Raw genomic sequence first — 18,128 nt, 5'->3', positions numbered from 1 at the left:
AAAGAAAATTTATTGAGATGGTAAGAAATTGTGGAGATTGAGAGTGATTGTAGAAATTGAGAGATTTGTAGAAATTGTTGATTCCTACATGTTTGAAAGCATCACATGTCGTTCTTTCATTCGTTTGATTGTTGGATGCACGTTAGCAAAATATATTTGTTGATGTCACGTGTCAACTTTTGAGTGGTCCACTTGTCCACTTCACCTGCCATGTAGGATTTTATCCCAATATGTTTTGACCATAACTTCTTCATTTGAGCTCTAATTTGAGTGATTCAAAAGGCATCGAAATTGTCTTTTCGAGCTATATGCTATAGATACTTTGAAACATTCTAATTACCAGTTTATACTTCGTTTGTAATCATCAAAACATTTGGTTTTATTGAGCCCTTGAGGCAAATTTATCTTACCTCTCTATATTTTACCTATCTGTTTTTAGAATGCCCAAAGTGGTCAGAGTGGGAAAAGTGGTGATTGATTTATTATCTTTATTTTTGTAAAGGAATTGCAATTGCTTTATTATGTTTATTTTTGTAAAGGAATTGACAAAGAAGCAGGAGCTTATTTAGTTAGAATCAATATATTGTTGCAACCATACTTCTACATATAGATTTTTAAGCCAAGTTTTGTTTTTCCATCCTTTTCCTGGCAGGTACTGCAACTGGGGGCTCTTTGTGTGACATCGAAATATGATTGGAGCTTACTATCTTCAAGTTTTAAAGAACAATCTGTTATGCTAAAAGGCTTAAGTGATTCAATCTTGGCCTCTGATATTGCTTTTACAGTTCAGCCTCAAAATCTGTACGATCACTTTGATATTCAACTACGAGATTTGGAGGTTGATTTCCTTCTTTTGGGTGTTCTTTGCTTTTTGTTTCGATTTTATTATCAGAATATAATTTAAGATAAGAACTAATTTCCTGCAGATGGGGATCCAAATGCCTTCTCAATCTCAAAGTATCCCTATTTTTGAAAAGTTCAGTGCTGCTGTTGCCCTGCGTTCTTGTCTGATCCCTAATGAATCATTGTTGAAGCAGTTGGAGGTAATTTGCCTGTTTACTAGTTTTTTGTATGCCACCTACCCGTTTTGTGGTCTAGCTTACCACCCATAGATGCTACATGTATTTTTGTTTCATGACATGAAGAAATATCTACTTTTTCTTATTGTAAAATTATCTACTTATAATTTTACAATAAATTTATGTTTCAAATCTTATTATAAAAACAATATTTTCTTTCTGTAAGAGTCTGGTATTTTTTGTCAAATTTTGTACTGATTCATTTGATAGTGATATCTAATAAATATATAATTTTTCTTTTTTATAGTAAAAGGTAGTTTCATTGGTAGATGAAATATGCATAAGCTTTACACAGGTGTGCAATTGTGACGAATAGTACTCCAGAGGGAATGAGTTAAAATCATCGTGGACATCTACGCAAAATTTAAAAGATCTCACAAGTTACAACCCAACTAAATATTGTAAATTTAGGTGATTGTCATATGAGATCAATTGTGGTGTATACCAATTACGGATACGAAAAAATAAAAGGAATAACTACAAAAACAGTTTAGATCTGAAGCACATAAATCAGATTCAAGAATAGTAAATACTTCCCACTGTTTGATTAAAATTTCTTGAGGTACATTGAAGATATTCTTGTTTCTCTCCCTCCATAACTCCCATAATATTGCACAAAAACAGTCAAACCATAAAAACAGTGGCTTCAAATCGTGACCAAAATTTACATTCTTGGGCAAAGGGATGAGATTGTTGAAAATGTACCAGCTATTTGTGGTAGAGATCTAAGCCAAAAATCAAGGTTATTTTATTAATGTTGGAACAGTGTTTTCCAAAGGCGACAAGTCTGATAGCCTTTAGGCGAGAGGCAATAAAAAGGCGAGGCCTTTGTGAAGCGAGATGCACTTTAATAAATAAATAAAAATTATATATATAGAGCATAAATTTATATAGTAAACATAGTTTAAAAAGATCAACATCATGAAAGATCAATAATAAAATAGTGATTAAAATGTTAAAAACAAACATAAAATAATCAAATTCTATTAATTCCCAAGAAACAATATGAAGAAATAAGAACAAAAGTAAATGTAAAACATCAAAGATCAAAGATCATCGTCATCCTCTAAATCTAAAGCCTCATCTTCATCTTGGACATTCTCCATTTCTTTCTAATTCCAATTCTTCTTCATCAATATCATCATCACTAATCACTTGTATACATATATTAAAAGAAGAAACGGAAAGCCAATGAAGAAAGTAAAACTTTGAGGAAACTAAAAACTCACCGGCGATGGAGGAAGACGCCGAGGGTGGTGGCAGTGGCGACGAAGGAAGAAGGTGGTGGCGGTAGCGAAGTACAATGTCTTTCAGGTGTGGGTCTTTTGTTTTTCGCTGTTGGTATTCGACTATTCAGTTTTCTAGTGTTGCTTTTCATGGGTTTTTAACAATAAATCAAGAAAAGTAAAAAAAATAAAAAGAAAAATAAAAAATAAAAAAAATAAAAAGACATATGTGACGCCTCGCTTCAAAAAGGTGCTGGAGGCGATGGCGTGCCAAGGCGAGGCAAGGCACACAAAGCGAGCACCCAATTGAAGGCGCTTACCTCAGCCCCATTCAAGGCACACCTAGGTGGAAATGCCTTGCCTATCGCCATAGGCGAGCGCTTGGGCGCTCCTTGTACATAAGGGAAGCCTTGCTTTATAATTATGGGCCAAGCTTTGTATTATTGGGACAATATTACAATAGTTCTAAAGATTAATCGTAAAATAACAAGTAAAGTTACTACCGGGAGCTAATCAAAAGAATTAACACAAATACTAAGGAATTTCAAAAAGATACCCCTAACCTACCTACATCAATTACCTCCCCCTTATAAGGAATAACAATCATGTGGAGGGTTAAAGGTAGCTGAATATAAAATGTTAAAACATTAGAAATACTAAAATCAGGTGAGTCACTTAACCTCATGCACGTTACTTCCAAATTCATTTGATGGTCCTACAAGGGCTGATCATTTTCTTCTTAAAGTTATTATAAGATCCTTTAGAAAATTGAAAATTTTGTGTAGGTGAACTATAACTAATTCTTTATGAAGCATTAACTAATTCTCCTCTCCCAAAAAGCATTAAAGAGATAAAAAAAATCTTTTATTGAAGCATACACTCTTTTCTACGCAAGGAAAAAAGGACCTTTCTCAGGTGGAGATTCATATGACAGGGCTTTTCAAGATGATGATGAAGCTCTAAATGTTAGTGCTAGTAGCTTGGAACCCTCTAATGAGTCAGACCCTTCGAGCATCATTAATGACGTTTTTTCATAATATGCTTTTAATGAAGAATTGCATAATCTATCAATTAGAATATGGAAGCTGAAAAGTCAGCAGTGATTCCCTCCTACTCCAAGCTTATCAAGCTTCGCAAAGAATGAGTTACTTTGTTTGAAGAGCTCTCTAGAAGAAAGTTGGAGATACAAGCAATTAGGATAGCGAAATTGCTGAAATTTGTGCCAAATTTTCTCTGGAACTCAATCCAGATGACAAAGATGGCGTCGCTAGCGTGTCCGAAGTTAAAGATACTTAATGTTTTCTTTTCTATGTCCTTACCTTTTGGAGGATGATTCTGTCAGTAGTCTTTATGTTCTTATTGTTGTTATTCTCTTTTGCACATTTCGGTTTTATTCATTTGTTTATAGCTCATTTTCCTTTTTATTTTGCTCACCCCTTAGAAGCATGTATCCTTTGAACATCCTCCTTTTCTTTAATCAATTAGAAGTTCGTATCTTGTTCAAAAAAAAAAAAAAGTCTAAGTCGTTATTCCTTCCTACTTTGAAAAAGTCGGCATCACCCTTGTACCAATTAATAGGGTATCTTTACATTTTTATTTTGAAGTTTTGTAGATTGTGTTTTGAAGTTGAAAGGCCTCGACAGAGTAGTCATTAATGGTTTCTCCCTTCTGCCGGATCGATTATCTTGGTTTCAAGGGGCTTTAATGAGAAGTGACTCTTTTTATTCCTTGGCTTTTCACTCCTTTTGTGGCTGATCTCGGTTTCTGTATAGTCATGGTTTTTATGAGTAGTGGGGAATTTGAAGAATTTTTGTTTGGGATATCGAGACATTAATAAAGACAACAATTTTGATGCTCGATCAGTAATTGAAAAGTCACCTTGAAGAATTGTGTCTCTTCCTTCCTTTGGCAGTCTGTTTTATTTTGGGTTTGAAGGGGCTTTAATGTCTCTTTCCTTTTATCAAGAGAATTTATTCAGTTTAAGGTGTTTTCTTCAAAATTTGAAAGGTCTTTCTATACAGTTTTATTTGGTCTTTTCTCCTCATATTCTTTTCGTATGGAGCTTAATTATCCCAAGGAGCTTGTCAAAGAGTCTCATTGAAAAAGAGGCAGGATGGCTGTCCTCTTCTTAGCTTAGTTATTTAAAAGGCTTCTTTTGGTGTTAAGTCTATCATCAAAATGGGCTCCCTGCCTTTTCTCTTAGCAAATTCCTTTGGGATCTCTTCTCCTCCCTTGGATTCCTGTCTCGGTCAAGAGGAGTCACGAAAAGAACAAGTTCAAAATCATGATCAATTTCTTTTTCCTATCGTACGACAGCTATACGAGCTCGAGTCAGATTTATCCCGACAGGAGTAAGAGTAATAATAATGTTTATATTGCCACATCAGCAAATATAGTACGCAAAATAATACGAAATGAAAAAGGAGAATATGAAATTACTTTGGTGGATGTATTGGATAGGCGTCAAGTGGTTGGTATTATGATCCCAATGTCCTCAATAGTTGGTTAGCTTTTCTATATTCGTGGGCAGAAAGGCTTAAAAAGGAATGGGTGGCCGGCTTAGATAGAATAAAACTGAAGATCCAAGTCGAGTATGAGATGGAACTTGATGAAGGAATTGCCAAGATCAACGAAAACTATGAAATTTTGCTCTGAAGTTGAGTTTGATGATAACAATCTCTAAAGATTTGTTTTGTTTTGAAGAGAGTGACTTAGTCTTATTCGGAATACTTCTTATTTAGGTTTTCAGATGCAGTTTTCATCTTAGTTGTTTACTTCTGTATCTTTGGATTCTCGTGGGTTCTTTTCTTTTTCTTTTTTGCTCCCATGGGAGTTTGTATCCCTCAACAATTTGCTTAGTGGCTGCAGCGGAGGAAATATTTGTTTTGTTAAGGTGCTCGATCACCTACGGATCTTCTTCACCTATTCTTTCACAAGTTTAGCTTCATCAATAATACCATAAAACTATAAAAGTTTATCAAATCAAGAGTTAAAAAAAGGAGCTTTGCAATTGATGAATTCTTTCTTTTTTTTTTTTGAATAATAAACAAAATTTTCACTAAAATATGAAAAGGAAAAAAAATGTTCGATGATACAAGCTTTCAAAAGAAAGCGAAGAGAAAAGAAAAAGTAACCAAGTAACAGAAAGCCAATGACCAAAGCCAAAGGTAGAAGCCAGAGGAAGCATAAATAAGCTTCAAAACAACAGCAAAATAGAATACAGAAATGAAGAAGAACGTCTGCCATAAAAAACCAAAACCAACGACACGACCATAAGCATCGAACAAGAATCCCTGGAAGTTGAAGAATAAAACTTTGCAAAAGCCTCTTCAAGCCAACAGAAGCAATACCAAAGACCAAGCCTCCCAAATACCAATACCAACAAAGCTTGAGTACCAATGTACCAAACCAAAAATTCTTCGGGAAAAACTCAAACGAAACTCAAATCTACTGCTCTTGAAAATCCCAGGGAATTCTTCGAAAAAACCTTCCATCAAGGGCCAAGGGAATGTTCTATCATGGATTCTCCTTAATGGGAAAGTAAATACTTCCGAAACTCTCGAAAAGAAGCTGCCTAACATGCTCCTCCAACCTTCTATATGTGTTTTGTGTGCTGCCACTTGCAAAGACAAAGCGCATTTGTTTCTCTTTTGTCCTTATGCATCAGTTTGCTGGGATCTCTTCTTTCATAGCTTCAATTTAGCTTGGGTAAAGGACAAGCCAGTATCTTCATCATCTTTTCAGTTGCTATTTGGTCATTTCTTTTCTCCTAAAGCAAGTCTTCTTTGGGTAAACGGTCTTAAAGCGCTTATATCCGAGTTATGGTTTGAGCATAATCAAAGGACTTTCGAAGGGAAAAGCCGCTCAGCTTTCAAATGCTTCAATATAGCTAAGTTCAAAGCCTCACAATGGTGTGCTCTCTCCAATCTCTTTGCAAATTATTCTCCTAGCAGGCTTTTTTGTGTAATGTTTAAGCTTTCTTTATTAAGTTTTGTTTGTTTGTATCTTTATTTTTATTTTTTTTCGTCTTCATCCCCCTTCATTTCACCCCTTTTGGGGGTTTGTATCTTTGAACAATTTTTGTTCCTTTTCATTTATCAATAAAAAGTTTGTTTCTTGTTAAAAAACACAAAAAAAAAAAAAAACAAGGGGCAAGGGAATGCTATGCGAATCTAATGAATGATTTAGAAAAGGCATCCAAAAACTCGAGCTTAAGGTCGTGGAAACCGAGCCACTCCTTTACCAGAACAGAAAATCTTCAAGGATTTGGTAATATTGGAACTAAAGTGACTCCGACAGCTTCAAGAAAAAAGACATAAGCTCTTGATCTTTAGAACTCAAAGCTTCCTCTTTGTCAACCAAACCTTCTTCCTTGCCGGCTATTTTCTTTTTGATGTCACAATCAGAAACCTTTAAAAGTGGGAGATGGGCCTTCCTTAGAGAAATAAAATCCTGTGCAAAAGAAAATTATGGAAATCCTCCTAAATAGAGTCCTGAATTTTTTATAAAAATGGGAAATATTGACTACTTATGCTGATATTTAAATCTTCCTCGTCATCCGAAATATTAGAATCTATTGATATTTTGGAATAAAAGCTCTTCTTTCCGAATTGTGGTTTGAGAGAAATCAACGAATATATGAAGGCAAGATCTCCTATGGAGTGTTTCTCAATCGCCAAATTCAAAGCCTCCCAATGGTGTGTTCGTTCCGATCTCTTCTCTTCTTATTCTCCTAGTATGCTTTGTATGAATTGGGAGGCTTTTATAACTCCCCTTTAAGGAGGTTTCTTTAAGTTTATGGTTTTTATTTCTTCTAATGTTTACTTTTATTTATTTCCTTTATCTTCACTCCTATGGGAGTTTGTATCTTTGAAGAATTTTGTTCATTTTCATTTATCAATGAAAAGTTCGTATCTTGTTCAAAAAATATTATTGCCATTCTAAAGCCTTTCTCTTTCTTCATTAAAGTGGATTTCTAAACTGGTTTTAAGGGGTGACTAAATTTTAATGGCCATCCTTGTAGAATTCAAAAACTTTCCAACCGAAGGGGAAACGTTTGGCATTAGACTTTTCCTATTCTGATGTTTTTCTCTCTTCATTATAGACTTTTTCCTAATTGGTTGCAGATATGCCCACTGTCTTTAAAGATTCAAAATCCAAAGGCAATCCAGTTATATTTCCTTCTTGAATAATAGAAAGGTAGAGGAATAAAGTTTCTACGCAGCAACTTATCAGGATCAAAATTAGGGCTACAATCTCGCTTAGTCTTTGGTTCTTCCAAGAACTTTCCCATAAATGCGTCATTCCCATTGCTCTCTATTTCAATGGGGCAGGGCGGGGTCGAGGGGGCCATCCCTATCCCCGCCCCATTGGGGAATTTTTCCCCATCCCTGCCCCTGTCCCTGAAATTTTGGGGGCGGGGATTCCCCGATCGGAGACGAGTTCCTCGAGGAACCCGTCCTGGTTAAAATATTTTTTTTTTTATAATTTTTTATTTTATTTTTTAAAATTTTTAATTAATTTTTTATTACTAGTATAAGAAGTGAAGAAAAATGGCTAATTGGGCTATTAGCTTAAGTTTTTTTTTTTTAAGTTTCAAAAGTATTTATAAAATTTATATATATTAATATTATTATAGAAAATAAAATAAAATATTAAACGGGGTGCGGCATCCTCCCTCCACCCCAGCCCCGTCCCCGCCGGGGACCCTGATTAGGATCCCCGGTTTGACCCCGTCACCGGTCAAACTGGGGATTCCCCGACCCGATCCGGTCGGATCCCTTGGGGATCGGGTCCCGCGGGTTTTTTTGCCATCCCAATTTGGCATGTCCCAGTTTAAATATCTTATTTAAACGATCCAAAGTCTTTGTTGGTTACCTTTGTTTTTTTGTCAATTGTTTTGGTGACAAGTCATGCTATAGTTAAGGTGAGTTTCGAAGTTCCTCCACAAATTACCACAAATTTACTAGAAATTTTGTCTCCACCACTAGTTATTGACTTAGAAATTTCATATTGATATACTATCTCTTTTAAAGAAAATGTTGAAATTTAGTGTCAAAGTTAGGGCATTCTAGTAAATAACCTTGTACGTAAATATATTTATTATATCTTTTAATTAGATTAGTTACTTCTTTAGCCATTCTTTTGTGTATTTATCAAGGTAAAAAATATTTAGTAGTAAATAATAGGCTAAATTACCAAAAATACCCTCGAACTTTTCCCTTTGATTCAATACCTTATCTCTATCCTTTCAAAAGTTTCAAGACTACCCTTAATCTCATAAACGGTTTAAAAATATCCTTTGAGAAAACATTTGTTAATATTTTGAACGAAAAGTTGACGTGAAAATTAACATGAAAGTTTGTCTAGATTAAAGCCACAAAGAGAGAATGTAGAAGAAGTTATTGTTTTTAGAAAGTGTTCTGTTCCACCGGAGCCCTCATTTTTTTAGGGTTTTGATGTAAATAGTACATGATGGTGTTCGAGTAGAAAATATTGATTCATTTATCAAGGGGGCAAAATTGGGTAGAAAATTGGGAAGTAATCTCTCTTGACAGAAGAAAAATTTTAGGGTAAAATTGAGACTTATATGCCACGTCAACTTTTACGTTAATTGTAACGTCGTTCCAGATTCTCCCACATCAAAATATTAACAGATTTTTGCTCAAAGAATAAGGGTGTTTTTGAAATAAATGGATAAAAAGAAAAAAAAAAGATAGATAAAAGATAACGATAACCGAAAAAATGGAGAACCTTTTCACCAAAAAATTTAGATTAATTTAAGTATTTAATTAATTGGATGCAATCAAATGTTGAAATTTAATTATTTTAGTTTAGCATTTTTAAATTTGTTTTATATCAAGACATAACTACATATACATAGATTTGGATTATAATTCATATAAATATATATTGTTTAGTAAAATAAACTATAAATATTCATAATTATAATTGAAAACAATTTTATATATATATATTAAAAAACAAATCATAATTTAGAAAATTTCAATATTTGTAATTGAGAGTATGGAGGGAGAGGTAAAACATAATGGTTGCCTTGCATTTGTGATGATTTGATTTCGTGTACTTTGGAAAGAGACATATATAGAGATTAATTTGTATAATTATTAAATTTCAAGATAAGAGAAATTGAAAACCTAAAAAATAGAGATTTTGTGTACTTTGGAAAGAGATACATACAGATTAATTTGTGATGATGAGATATATAAAGAAAACAGTCTGAACGAACCCAACCCAAAGGTAAAACATAATGGTCGGCTTGCATTAGGTTTGTCAGTATCTTTTTGCATATGTGGTAAACGTCAATCAGTTTTCTTTTTTTTTTTCCTTTTTATCATAACTTTACTGTGCTTTATATTTTGGATATTCTTCTGTGCCCATGCATCACCTTACCAAACTGATACCTTCGCTTTCCATTTTCTTGCATTTCCCTTCAGGTTCTTTTTCAAATATCATCACTTCATGTAAATTTCTCTCCATCAATATATGGTGTAGCTTTGGAGCTTGCTGCTCATTTGCGTAATCTGACAGCAAACCCTGGCTCCGAACAATCTGAAGATCGTGAACCACTTAACGTGACTTCGATTGAACATGACAATCATCCTTTTGCTTTCTCCTTGGGTGTGATTCTCCAGTCTGTCAGATTTAAAATTGATCTTGAGAACGATGGAAAAGATGCTTCTTCCCTGATGCTTGCCCTAGATGATATGGAGATATGGTATACTTAGTATTTGTCAAAATGTCATCAAATTTGAAGAAAGGCTTTCTATAATATGGATATTTCCTTGCGTTTTGGTTGCCAGAATAGCCTTGTGTTGAGATGGAATTTTTATAACAAAAAACAAATTAATTTATCACTTCTTAAAATGTTTTATTTTTAAAAGTGTATGTAATACATATTTTAATTATTTTAGTCAACTTTTAAAATTTGAATAAGAAAATAAATAAATAAGAGATGAAGGATGTTCCCACCACCACCACAGATTGCTTTTTCCATTTTGCTTTCTTATTTTTTTCACTTTCTAATTTATTTTGTTTAAAATATTATATTTTTCATTTTAATCACATCATTTTTTATTCTTATTTTTTTCACTATCTAGCTGAAAATTTTTTATTTATTTGGACCATCCTTTTCTATTCGAGAAATTTTTTAACGATCGAGCTACAAAATAATACAACTCTATTAATTTTCTCTGAAAGCTGGTTTGGTATAATCTTGGAAAGAGTTTTGCTGAGGTAGATAATCTAGGAAAGAGTTTTGCTGAGGTAGATAATCTAGGAAAGAGTTAGATGAATTGAGAAGCACAGGGTAGGGTGGTCCAAGAAAGTTTTTTCAAGACCATCTCAGATTTTTTTTCATTTGGTCTAGGATGATGAAAAGATGTGTTCTTTTTTTTTTTTATAGTATTTTCTTCATTTTTGAACGATCAAGCAAATTTGAGTTACCTCTTGCATCCTCTAAAATTTTTGTTGGTCTTATGCAATCATTTGAAGTGTCTTCACTTTCTTGATGGCAAAATCTTCCCATCTTGGTTAAGGTATCATTTTGGTGTTTTTTCTCTAGTTGTTGGTAGTTTTGTACAAGAAGAAAAATTTCACAGCTATTGTTTGGAGTTTGGTGGCAAAATACCTCAGTCTTGTATGAAACTAAGTTGTTAAAATTCATACAAACTCCAAGATTGTTGCTTGAACCTTCTGGTTGCTGAAATTTTGTGTGGTGTTGGTTCTTGATTAAAGACCGATCTTCATAATTGATTCCTTCTTTTCTTGAATCGGAATCCAACTAGATTATTTTCTGAAATATGGGTTGATTGGTTTCTTGTTGAATGAATCTTGGTTCTTGCAATCTTCTTGGTTGAACATATTGTTGATTTTGTTGCAAGCTTAAAATTTTAGTTTTTCTATGATCGTGACTAGCATTTTTTGTATCTCACCTACATTCCTATGGATATTGTCTGCTGCTTCTTCAACCGACAGCAAGCGTCGGGTTGTGATTCGTGGTGAGAGGACAGTGATATTCTCTGCCTGTTTTTGGATGAGGGAAGAATCTCTAACATTGGGATTTTTCTTACCCGCCATTTCGAGCCCAAGGATCTTGGTGCTCTGATACCAATTTGATGCAATCTTGCACAAGAGTTTGATAATAATTCAATCTATCTTTCATTAATGAGGATGAAACCTATTTATAGAGGTTTCTCATTTAAAATCTAAAACAGTAACTACTGTTACTGTGCAGTAAAAGCAAAAGCTAACTACATAAATGCTGCAGCTAAGCTAAATACACGGTAAAGGCTATATTAACAGCCAACTACCTACATCACAAATACTCTTCGATTTCATTATCCTTCAACAATCTTCTAGTTTCAAGTTTCCATGAAGCAGTGTGGTCCCAAGAGTCAAACAGTAATTAAAGGTGAGGAAGAGACTCTAACAATGAGGGGAAACCAAACCTTTAAAGGAGAGTCTCCCATCCATGATGATGCCAAAATAGAATTTGTTTACCATTCCCAATTTTGAAAGCATAGTACTTTTGCACCAATTTCCATTGCATATCAATGTTGATCCAAGGGTTGCGAACATAACCGTTCTGTTTATTCCAATTAAAACAATCAGTTCCATAGATGCTAGCCACCACTTTACGCCATAAGGCAGAAGATTACAGAACAAAAACGCCACCCCATTTTGCTAACAGTGTGCTGTTTTTCTTTAAAATATTACCAAATCCTAAACATCTACTTCAATATGCTGTGAAGTGAGATTCTAACAAACCAGATGCTTCAAGGAGCCGTTTGAATTGTCTTCCCAAAAGAAATCTCTCAAACTTTTTCCTATTTTCTTGCCAACCTTTGAGGGCAATCGGAAAAGTGACAGATAATATAAGGGGATGCTATCAAGTATCGATTTGCAAAGAGACAATCTACCACCTCTAAAAAATCGTTTCCATCTATCTAGTTTCTTTGATGCTCAATTGAGCATAGTAACCCTTGCCCTCTTAGTATTAATATGAAATAAAGTGATGCTCAATTGAGCAGAGTAAACTGAAAAACCTTCCTTTCCTGAAACTAAATCAAAATTCACGTCGGGAGAATCATTTCTAGTATCATTATCAATAAGACCAAGAACATTACCAACCAAGGGATCCATCAAAAAATCTGAAGGTACCTCATTTGCAGTTGGACTCAATTTGAACATTGCAATCAAAATCTGAAAAATTGGTCTTCAATCATAGGAACTTCTTGTCTCATGAAGAATGAATCGAACTAGAAGATAACCTAGAATGTTGAATTCCTTTTCCTTAAAGAGATTCCTTTTCCAGATTAATGGCATCAATGGCTAGCCGAACAACCCTAGACTTTTTCCAGCTTTAACAAAGGAAAAGGCCTCCTTAGAATACTTCTTGGACTTGGGGATACTTAAAGACTTTAAATTCCATCCAAAGTAGTTGAAAAAGCATTAATAGGGGTCATGCATGATAAACCATCACCTTGTGGTCCCAAGAATGCTGAATTTATTAGATGAACAATTTATAGGAAGTACCATGCTCAAGTTTTCCTTCTTTTCTTTTAATTTTTTCTTACACTTTGATTATTTGATATATATCAAAATGTTCTGAAGTTGTTAATGCTGTTATACTCCAGGTATGATATTTTTGTAGTAGAGGAGCTATTGATCTGCATGAAGGCATTAAATATAGCAATCCATCCCACGTGCGGTGATGGAGATGGCCATATTTTGTATTCTTGTGGCAATAAATCCCATGCTACATCCTCTCATCTCCATGGCATTGATGGTCGACATAACAACAAGATTGATGGTTTGAATGATATGAATGTTAATGCTGTAAAATGCTGCATCTTACATTTTAACACTGGCGAAAATTCTGCAGCTAAAATTTCCATATATTTAAATGATGCTGAAATCCATTGCTATCCATACATATTTGGATTGCTTGCTGGGTTTTATGAGAGACTATCTGCATGTGCAAATTCAAGTTGTAAAGACGTTATTGGACCTGAGGTGAATGATGCATATGTAAAACCAATGTCTTTGTCACCATGCCAAAGATTTGGTTTCTCAAACTTTGTTGAAGATGAATCTGTTGGACATGACAGCATTCCGTTGGATTGCTTTCCTTTCGTTACTTTACAGAATTTTGGCAATCTTGGTAGTTTTGATAGTTCTCATGTTGACCTATGTTCTGAGTGGAGAAAACGTTATAAACTAAGAGACAAAAAAGTCAGAACTCCAGAGTTTTGTCTGGAAAAAGAACCTACTATATTCCACACCCAACCATCAAAACCTAAATTTGGTATGGATGCATCTGTTACCCCAGGGAGTTCCTGCCATCCTAGTCTCCATGATGTTTATTTGGCTTTAAGTGGAATTAAACTTCATTTCCATGATTCTTCTTGCATTATTGGATCTCTCACGCTTCCAACATGCAAATCTTCTTTATCTATTTCTGAAGACTATTTTGATGTATTATGCTCAGTAGAGGGATTGACTGTCACATCCTCATGGACAAAAAATTTTCTCGAGTTAGTTTGGGGGCCTTCATTACCATATTTGTCTCCTATTTTAAATTTCCGTGTTATAAAAGGAAAAAATCTGTCATCGAGCGCAAAACTTGAAATCAATATTGCCATTCAACATGTTTTTTGTTTCTTACCACCTGAATATTTGGCCATGATAATCGGTTATTTTACATTGCCTGATTGGAGTTTCCAGTCGAATGATCAGTTTTCAACTGGGAGGAATGCGCATGCTGGTTTAGAAGAAGAAACTTCCCTTATTTACAAATTTGAAATTGTGGATTCAGCTTTGATAACGCCTGCTGAAAATTATGAGCTTCAGTTTCTTCAATTTGAAATTAAACAGTTATACTTTACATTGTTCTTTGGAGGGAGTTTAGATGATGCACTGAAAGATATTCCTCCTGAATGTTCTATTCCAGTTCACAAGCTTGCAGAGATGAATCACTGTTTAAATCTTTTTGGACGAGAGTTATCTCTCTCCTTGATGCTTTTTAAGGATAGAAATAGTTCTTCATTTTTATGTCAAGGTACTGAGTGTCAAAATGTTAGTCTAGTTGAATCGCTAAATGCAGATATTTGGGTCAGAATACCTTGTGAAAGTGAGTCTACTAACAAAAGCTCGCAAGCAGTCTGCATGGTGACGAGGATAAGAAATTGCGAAGTAATTTTTGATGGTAAGTATGATATTTTCTAGCTTAACTTTTTGTTATTCTATTTTTGATATTTTTGTAATTCTGTTTATTGTAGTCAATTAAATTTGTTCTGTTGTTTCAATAGACAATCATGCACTTGGTGGCTTTATGGCACTTCTGGAGAACATTAATCAATTTGCCTCCGTTGAAGACCAATCTAGATGTTTCAAGTCTGATGTTCTACAGTTTCTTCAGTTAACGAGGTGTCTGAAGGAGGGCACCGAAGTTTTATTCCCCGTGTCAAACACAACAGTTACTGAGTTGGAATGTTGTGTTGATTCACTTTTCTTAATATTGAAACAGCATAGAAATGAATTATTGGAAATGAATTACAGAGTAGAGTTGCAATTTACATGCTCTGGATCACTGAGAAATGGTGTTGTCAAAGGGATGGATGTTTGTTTCTCTTCAATGGTGTTATATTCAGTGCCCAAAACCATTATTATGGCTAAATCTAGCTTGGAACAATTGTCACCTGTACCTGACACCTCCATTTCAAGGTCAAGTCAAGGTCCAGTTGAACTTTGTGTTCTCCTTCCATCTATTGATATTTGGTTATATTTCTCCGAATGGATGGAGATCGTTGACCTATTGAATTCTTATGTTGGAAATATGACTCAGTTCGTGAGCACAGGTGCAACATTTAAGGATGTTGTCTTGAATAACACTGCATCAGGAGATTCATCGATCACTGTTCTTCCAAATTGTATATATTCTACATCTATGTTGACTGAATCAGTATCAGAGGATACAGAGCAAGATGATCCTGTACTTATTGTTATATTAAAGGACACAGTAATTACGTTTCACTTTCCTGTGTATGTGACAGAAGCATCTAAAGAAGTTCAGATAGCTGAAGTTGACGAGAAGGAATGTCTGAACGTTTCGTCTGATGTTGTGGAAGAAAATTACTGCAGATTCGTAATGGTTTCTTTACACAGTAAAAGAACTGAAGTACTTATTAATAGCAAAAATGCATCATTAAAGTCTGGCATGGAAAAAGTGTGTGGCATGTTATCTAAGTGCGAGGAAAAAGGTGTTCAATCTTGTCCTCTTTTTGAGATATTCGGAGTCAATTTGGAGGTTGACATAAGCAGTAATCAAATGAAGCTTAGTTTAATCCAACTGAAGATTCAGTGTGAATGTTTCAATGTTTGGTTTTCATACCACGTATTCTACTTCTTGAAGCATATTGAATTCAATATCTCTGAGGAAGACTCTTCCCTGTGTATATCTTGTCCTATTGAATTCGAAGTCCAACTAAAGAAAGTTTCATTTCTGCTGAGTGATGGACGGGTATGCTCCTGATTACTTAAAATTATTTCATATTGGTTGATATGGAAATTAGTGCAGCTTTCTTTTTGTCAATTACAATCATTTTTTTTAATCAACATTGATCATCTGATTCTCAACATCCTCTAAATATGTTTGTGTGAGGAATGTTGCTGAATATATGTTGCGTCTCTATTTCCTATCGCTCAAGCAGGGTGTAGTAAACAAAATAAAATAGAATATGTTTTCAAAAAGAAAAAAAGCCAAGATACATCATTGAGTAGGAAAGGTTCAAGTATGTTGATGTGTTGTGCTAACTAGATAGACCATTGGTCACAAGAAATTGAGATAGAAAAAGTATGATTAGCTTTACCCATCAAGTTATTATCCTGACAGAAAAAAGATGTTCCATGTGAGTCCTCAACATTAAATCCTATAAGTTTTTCTTTTATTATTTTCTGCATTCTGGTGCAGACTTGCAGTCCAATTGAAAAGAAAACTCTAGGAATGATTTATTAACCTTCAAAAGAGACTACATGGCTATTTATAAGTTCCTGTGCCCAAAACGTAGCAGTAAACCCAACAGCCTAGTAGTGGGAGGCTAAAAACAAAACACCTCCTTCGGATAGGGCTAACATAACTACTTTTATAATTTAAAGCAGTGTGGATACATCACATTCGGGAAATTTTAATTCACCATATCTATCTAAATTATGTTGGATAGAAACAAAGAGAAATATTGTTAATACAAAAGAAAAGACAAATAAAAGAGGCCAAATTTCTAGGTTCAGGCTCAAAAAACTTAATAATTTAAAGCTTCTTGTTCTCTTCTAGAGAGAGCTTTGGGTGAGAAAACAAAAACAAAACAAAAAAGAAGCCATTCTATTAAAAAAATTAAGAAAAAGAATGTTAAAGTGTGACGAGATATCCAACTTGAAGAATAAAAACTTAAGCTATACTTTGAGATCTTTTTAGAACAAAAAGTGGAAAAATTGAATCATTTGGAAAATGAAAGTTGGAATCCCTTCAGGGGATGATTGTTTTTCCAATTCATCGTTGCTAGCTAAATGATTGTGGTTGAATTTCAGAACTTATTTCTGAATCTGATGAGAATCTCTGGGTGTTCGGTTGTCAAGGTTTGTCTCATCACTAATTCATTTGATACAGGGTTGACCAAGGAGGTTTGTTTTATTTTAGGAACATTGCTGGTTAGTTGGATACAATCCTCATGGTGTATCTGGAAGATTCCTTTGTTTTGTCACCTTTTTGCCCAAACTTTTGTTGGTTTGATTGCATCTTTAGTTTTGCTTTTTCTTCTCATTTTATAGATTGTAATTTTATTGTTATCATGTAGTGGAGTTCTTGCAGACCACTGCTGGAAATTCTTATGAGGAACATCCTCTTGCATGTTAGCATGACCGAGAGCACCACGGAGGACTTCATCACTGGTGAACTGAGCATGAATTACAATAACATTCAAAAGGTATCTTACTGTTTAAGCATGTACATAAAAACCTTTGAACATGATATGAAAACCATTTACATTGTCCTTCAAGAAAACAAATATGCATGGCAACTACTCTCTCAAGCATGCCTCACGCAGGTTGTGATCATTAATGCACTTTTTCGTATTTAAATATATCATAATTTTTAAGATATTGGTATATTATTCGTTGGTTTACTCTCCAGAGTAATTGAATATGACTAATGCTAACGGTTTCAATACTTGCTTGGTTGAAGGTGTTTTGGGAACCTTTTATCGAGCCTTGGAACTTTACAATAAATGTCACCCGGAAACAAGAGAGCAGTTCTCTGTTGAACAGTTCTGTTTTGACTGATGTGCATCTCATGTCTTCCTCACTGCTTAATTTGAACCTCACAGAACCCTTTACTGAGGTAAAGTTTCATATCTATGCGCTATAGTTTTTCTTAAATGGTTTATCTATTTTATCAATTTATGCAAGCTGTCTCAAACCCCGCCAGGAAAAACATAACTCATTGATACCTTGCTTCAGATTTAAAAGAATATTTTAAAACATTTCAATCTTTAAATAAAGTAACTGTAATTTTCTTTTCAGTCACTATCTCAAATAAAAATTAAGTTAGTGAAAACCATAGTATTGCTTTCTTTTTAACTTATATGAAGAATCCTACCTCGAAGAGAAAAGGAAACTAAATCTTAGCTAATTTTAGCTAGCACAATTAATGATTTGAAGGGAGTCTGTATCCTGGAACTTTTTTTTTTCTTTCAATCCATCAATGAAAATTTTGTTTCTTATTGAAATAAAATTAATGATTTTCTGG

General features: G+C 34.2%; 1 protein-coding gene across 6 annotated transcripts in view; it reads left to right on the top strand.

The window, feature by feature from the left end:
- Positions 1-18,128, top strand: part of LOC111018256 (vacuolar protein sorting-associated protein, putative (DUF1162)) — an 89,544-nt gene that overhangs the window by 59,237 nt on the left and 12,179 nt on the right. For all 6 annotated transcript variants that reach the window (XM_022294272.2, XM_022294271.2, XM_022294273.2 and 3 more), the window contains 7 exons: positions 653-838; positions 927-1,043; positions 9,763-10,043; positions 12,964-14,534; positions 14,638-15,848; positions 17,179-17,307; positions 17,565-17,720. In XM_022294272.2, the coding sequence (XP_022149964.1) occupies positions 653-838; positions 927-1,043; positions 9,763-10,043; positions 12,964-14,534; positions 14,638-15,848; positions 17,179-17,307; positions 17,565-17,720 (3,651 nt within the window). The remainder of the gene's footprint in view (positions 1-652; positions 839-926; positions 1,044-9,762; positions 10,044-12,963; positions 14,535-14,637; positions 15,849-17,178; positions 17,308-17,564; positions 17,721-18,128) is intronic.

This window comes from Momordica charantia (assembly GCF_013281855.1).
Source record: "Momordica charantia cultivar OHB3-1 chromosome 6 unlocalized genomic scaffold, Mcharantia_2.0 BLBB01000006.1, whole genome shotgun sequence".
NCBI lineage: Eukaryota > Viridiplantae > Streptophyta > Magnoliopsida > Cucurbitales > Cucurbitaceae > Momordica > Momordica charantia.
The sequence above is the reverse complement of the archived record's forward strand: the minus strand, read 5'-3'. Positions and strand labels throughout refer to the sequence as shown.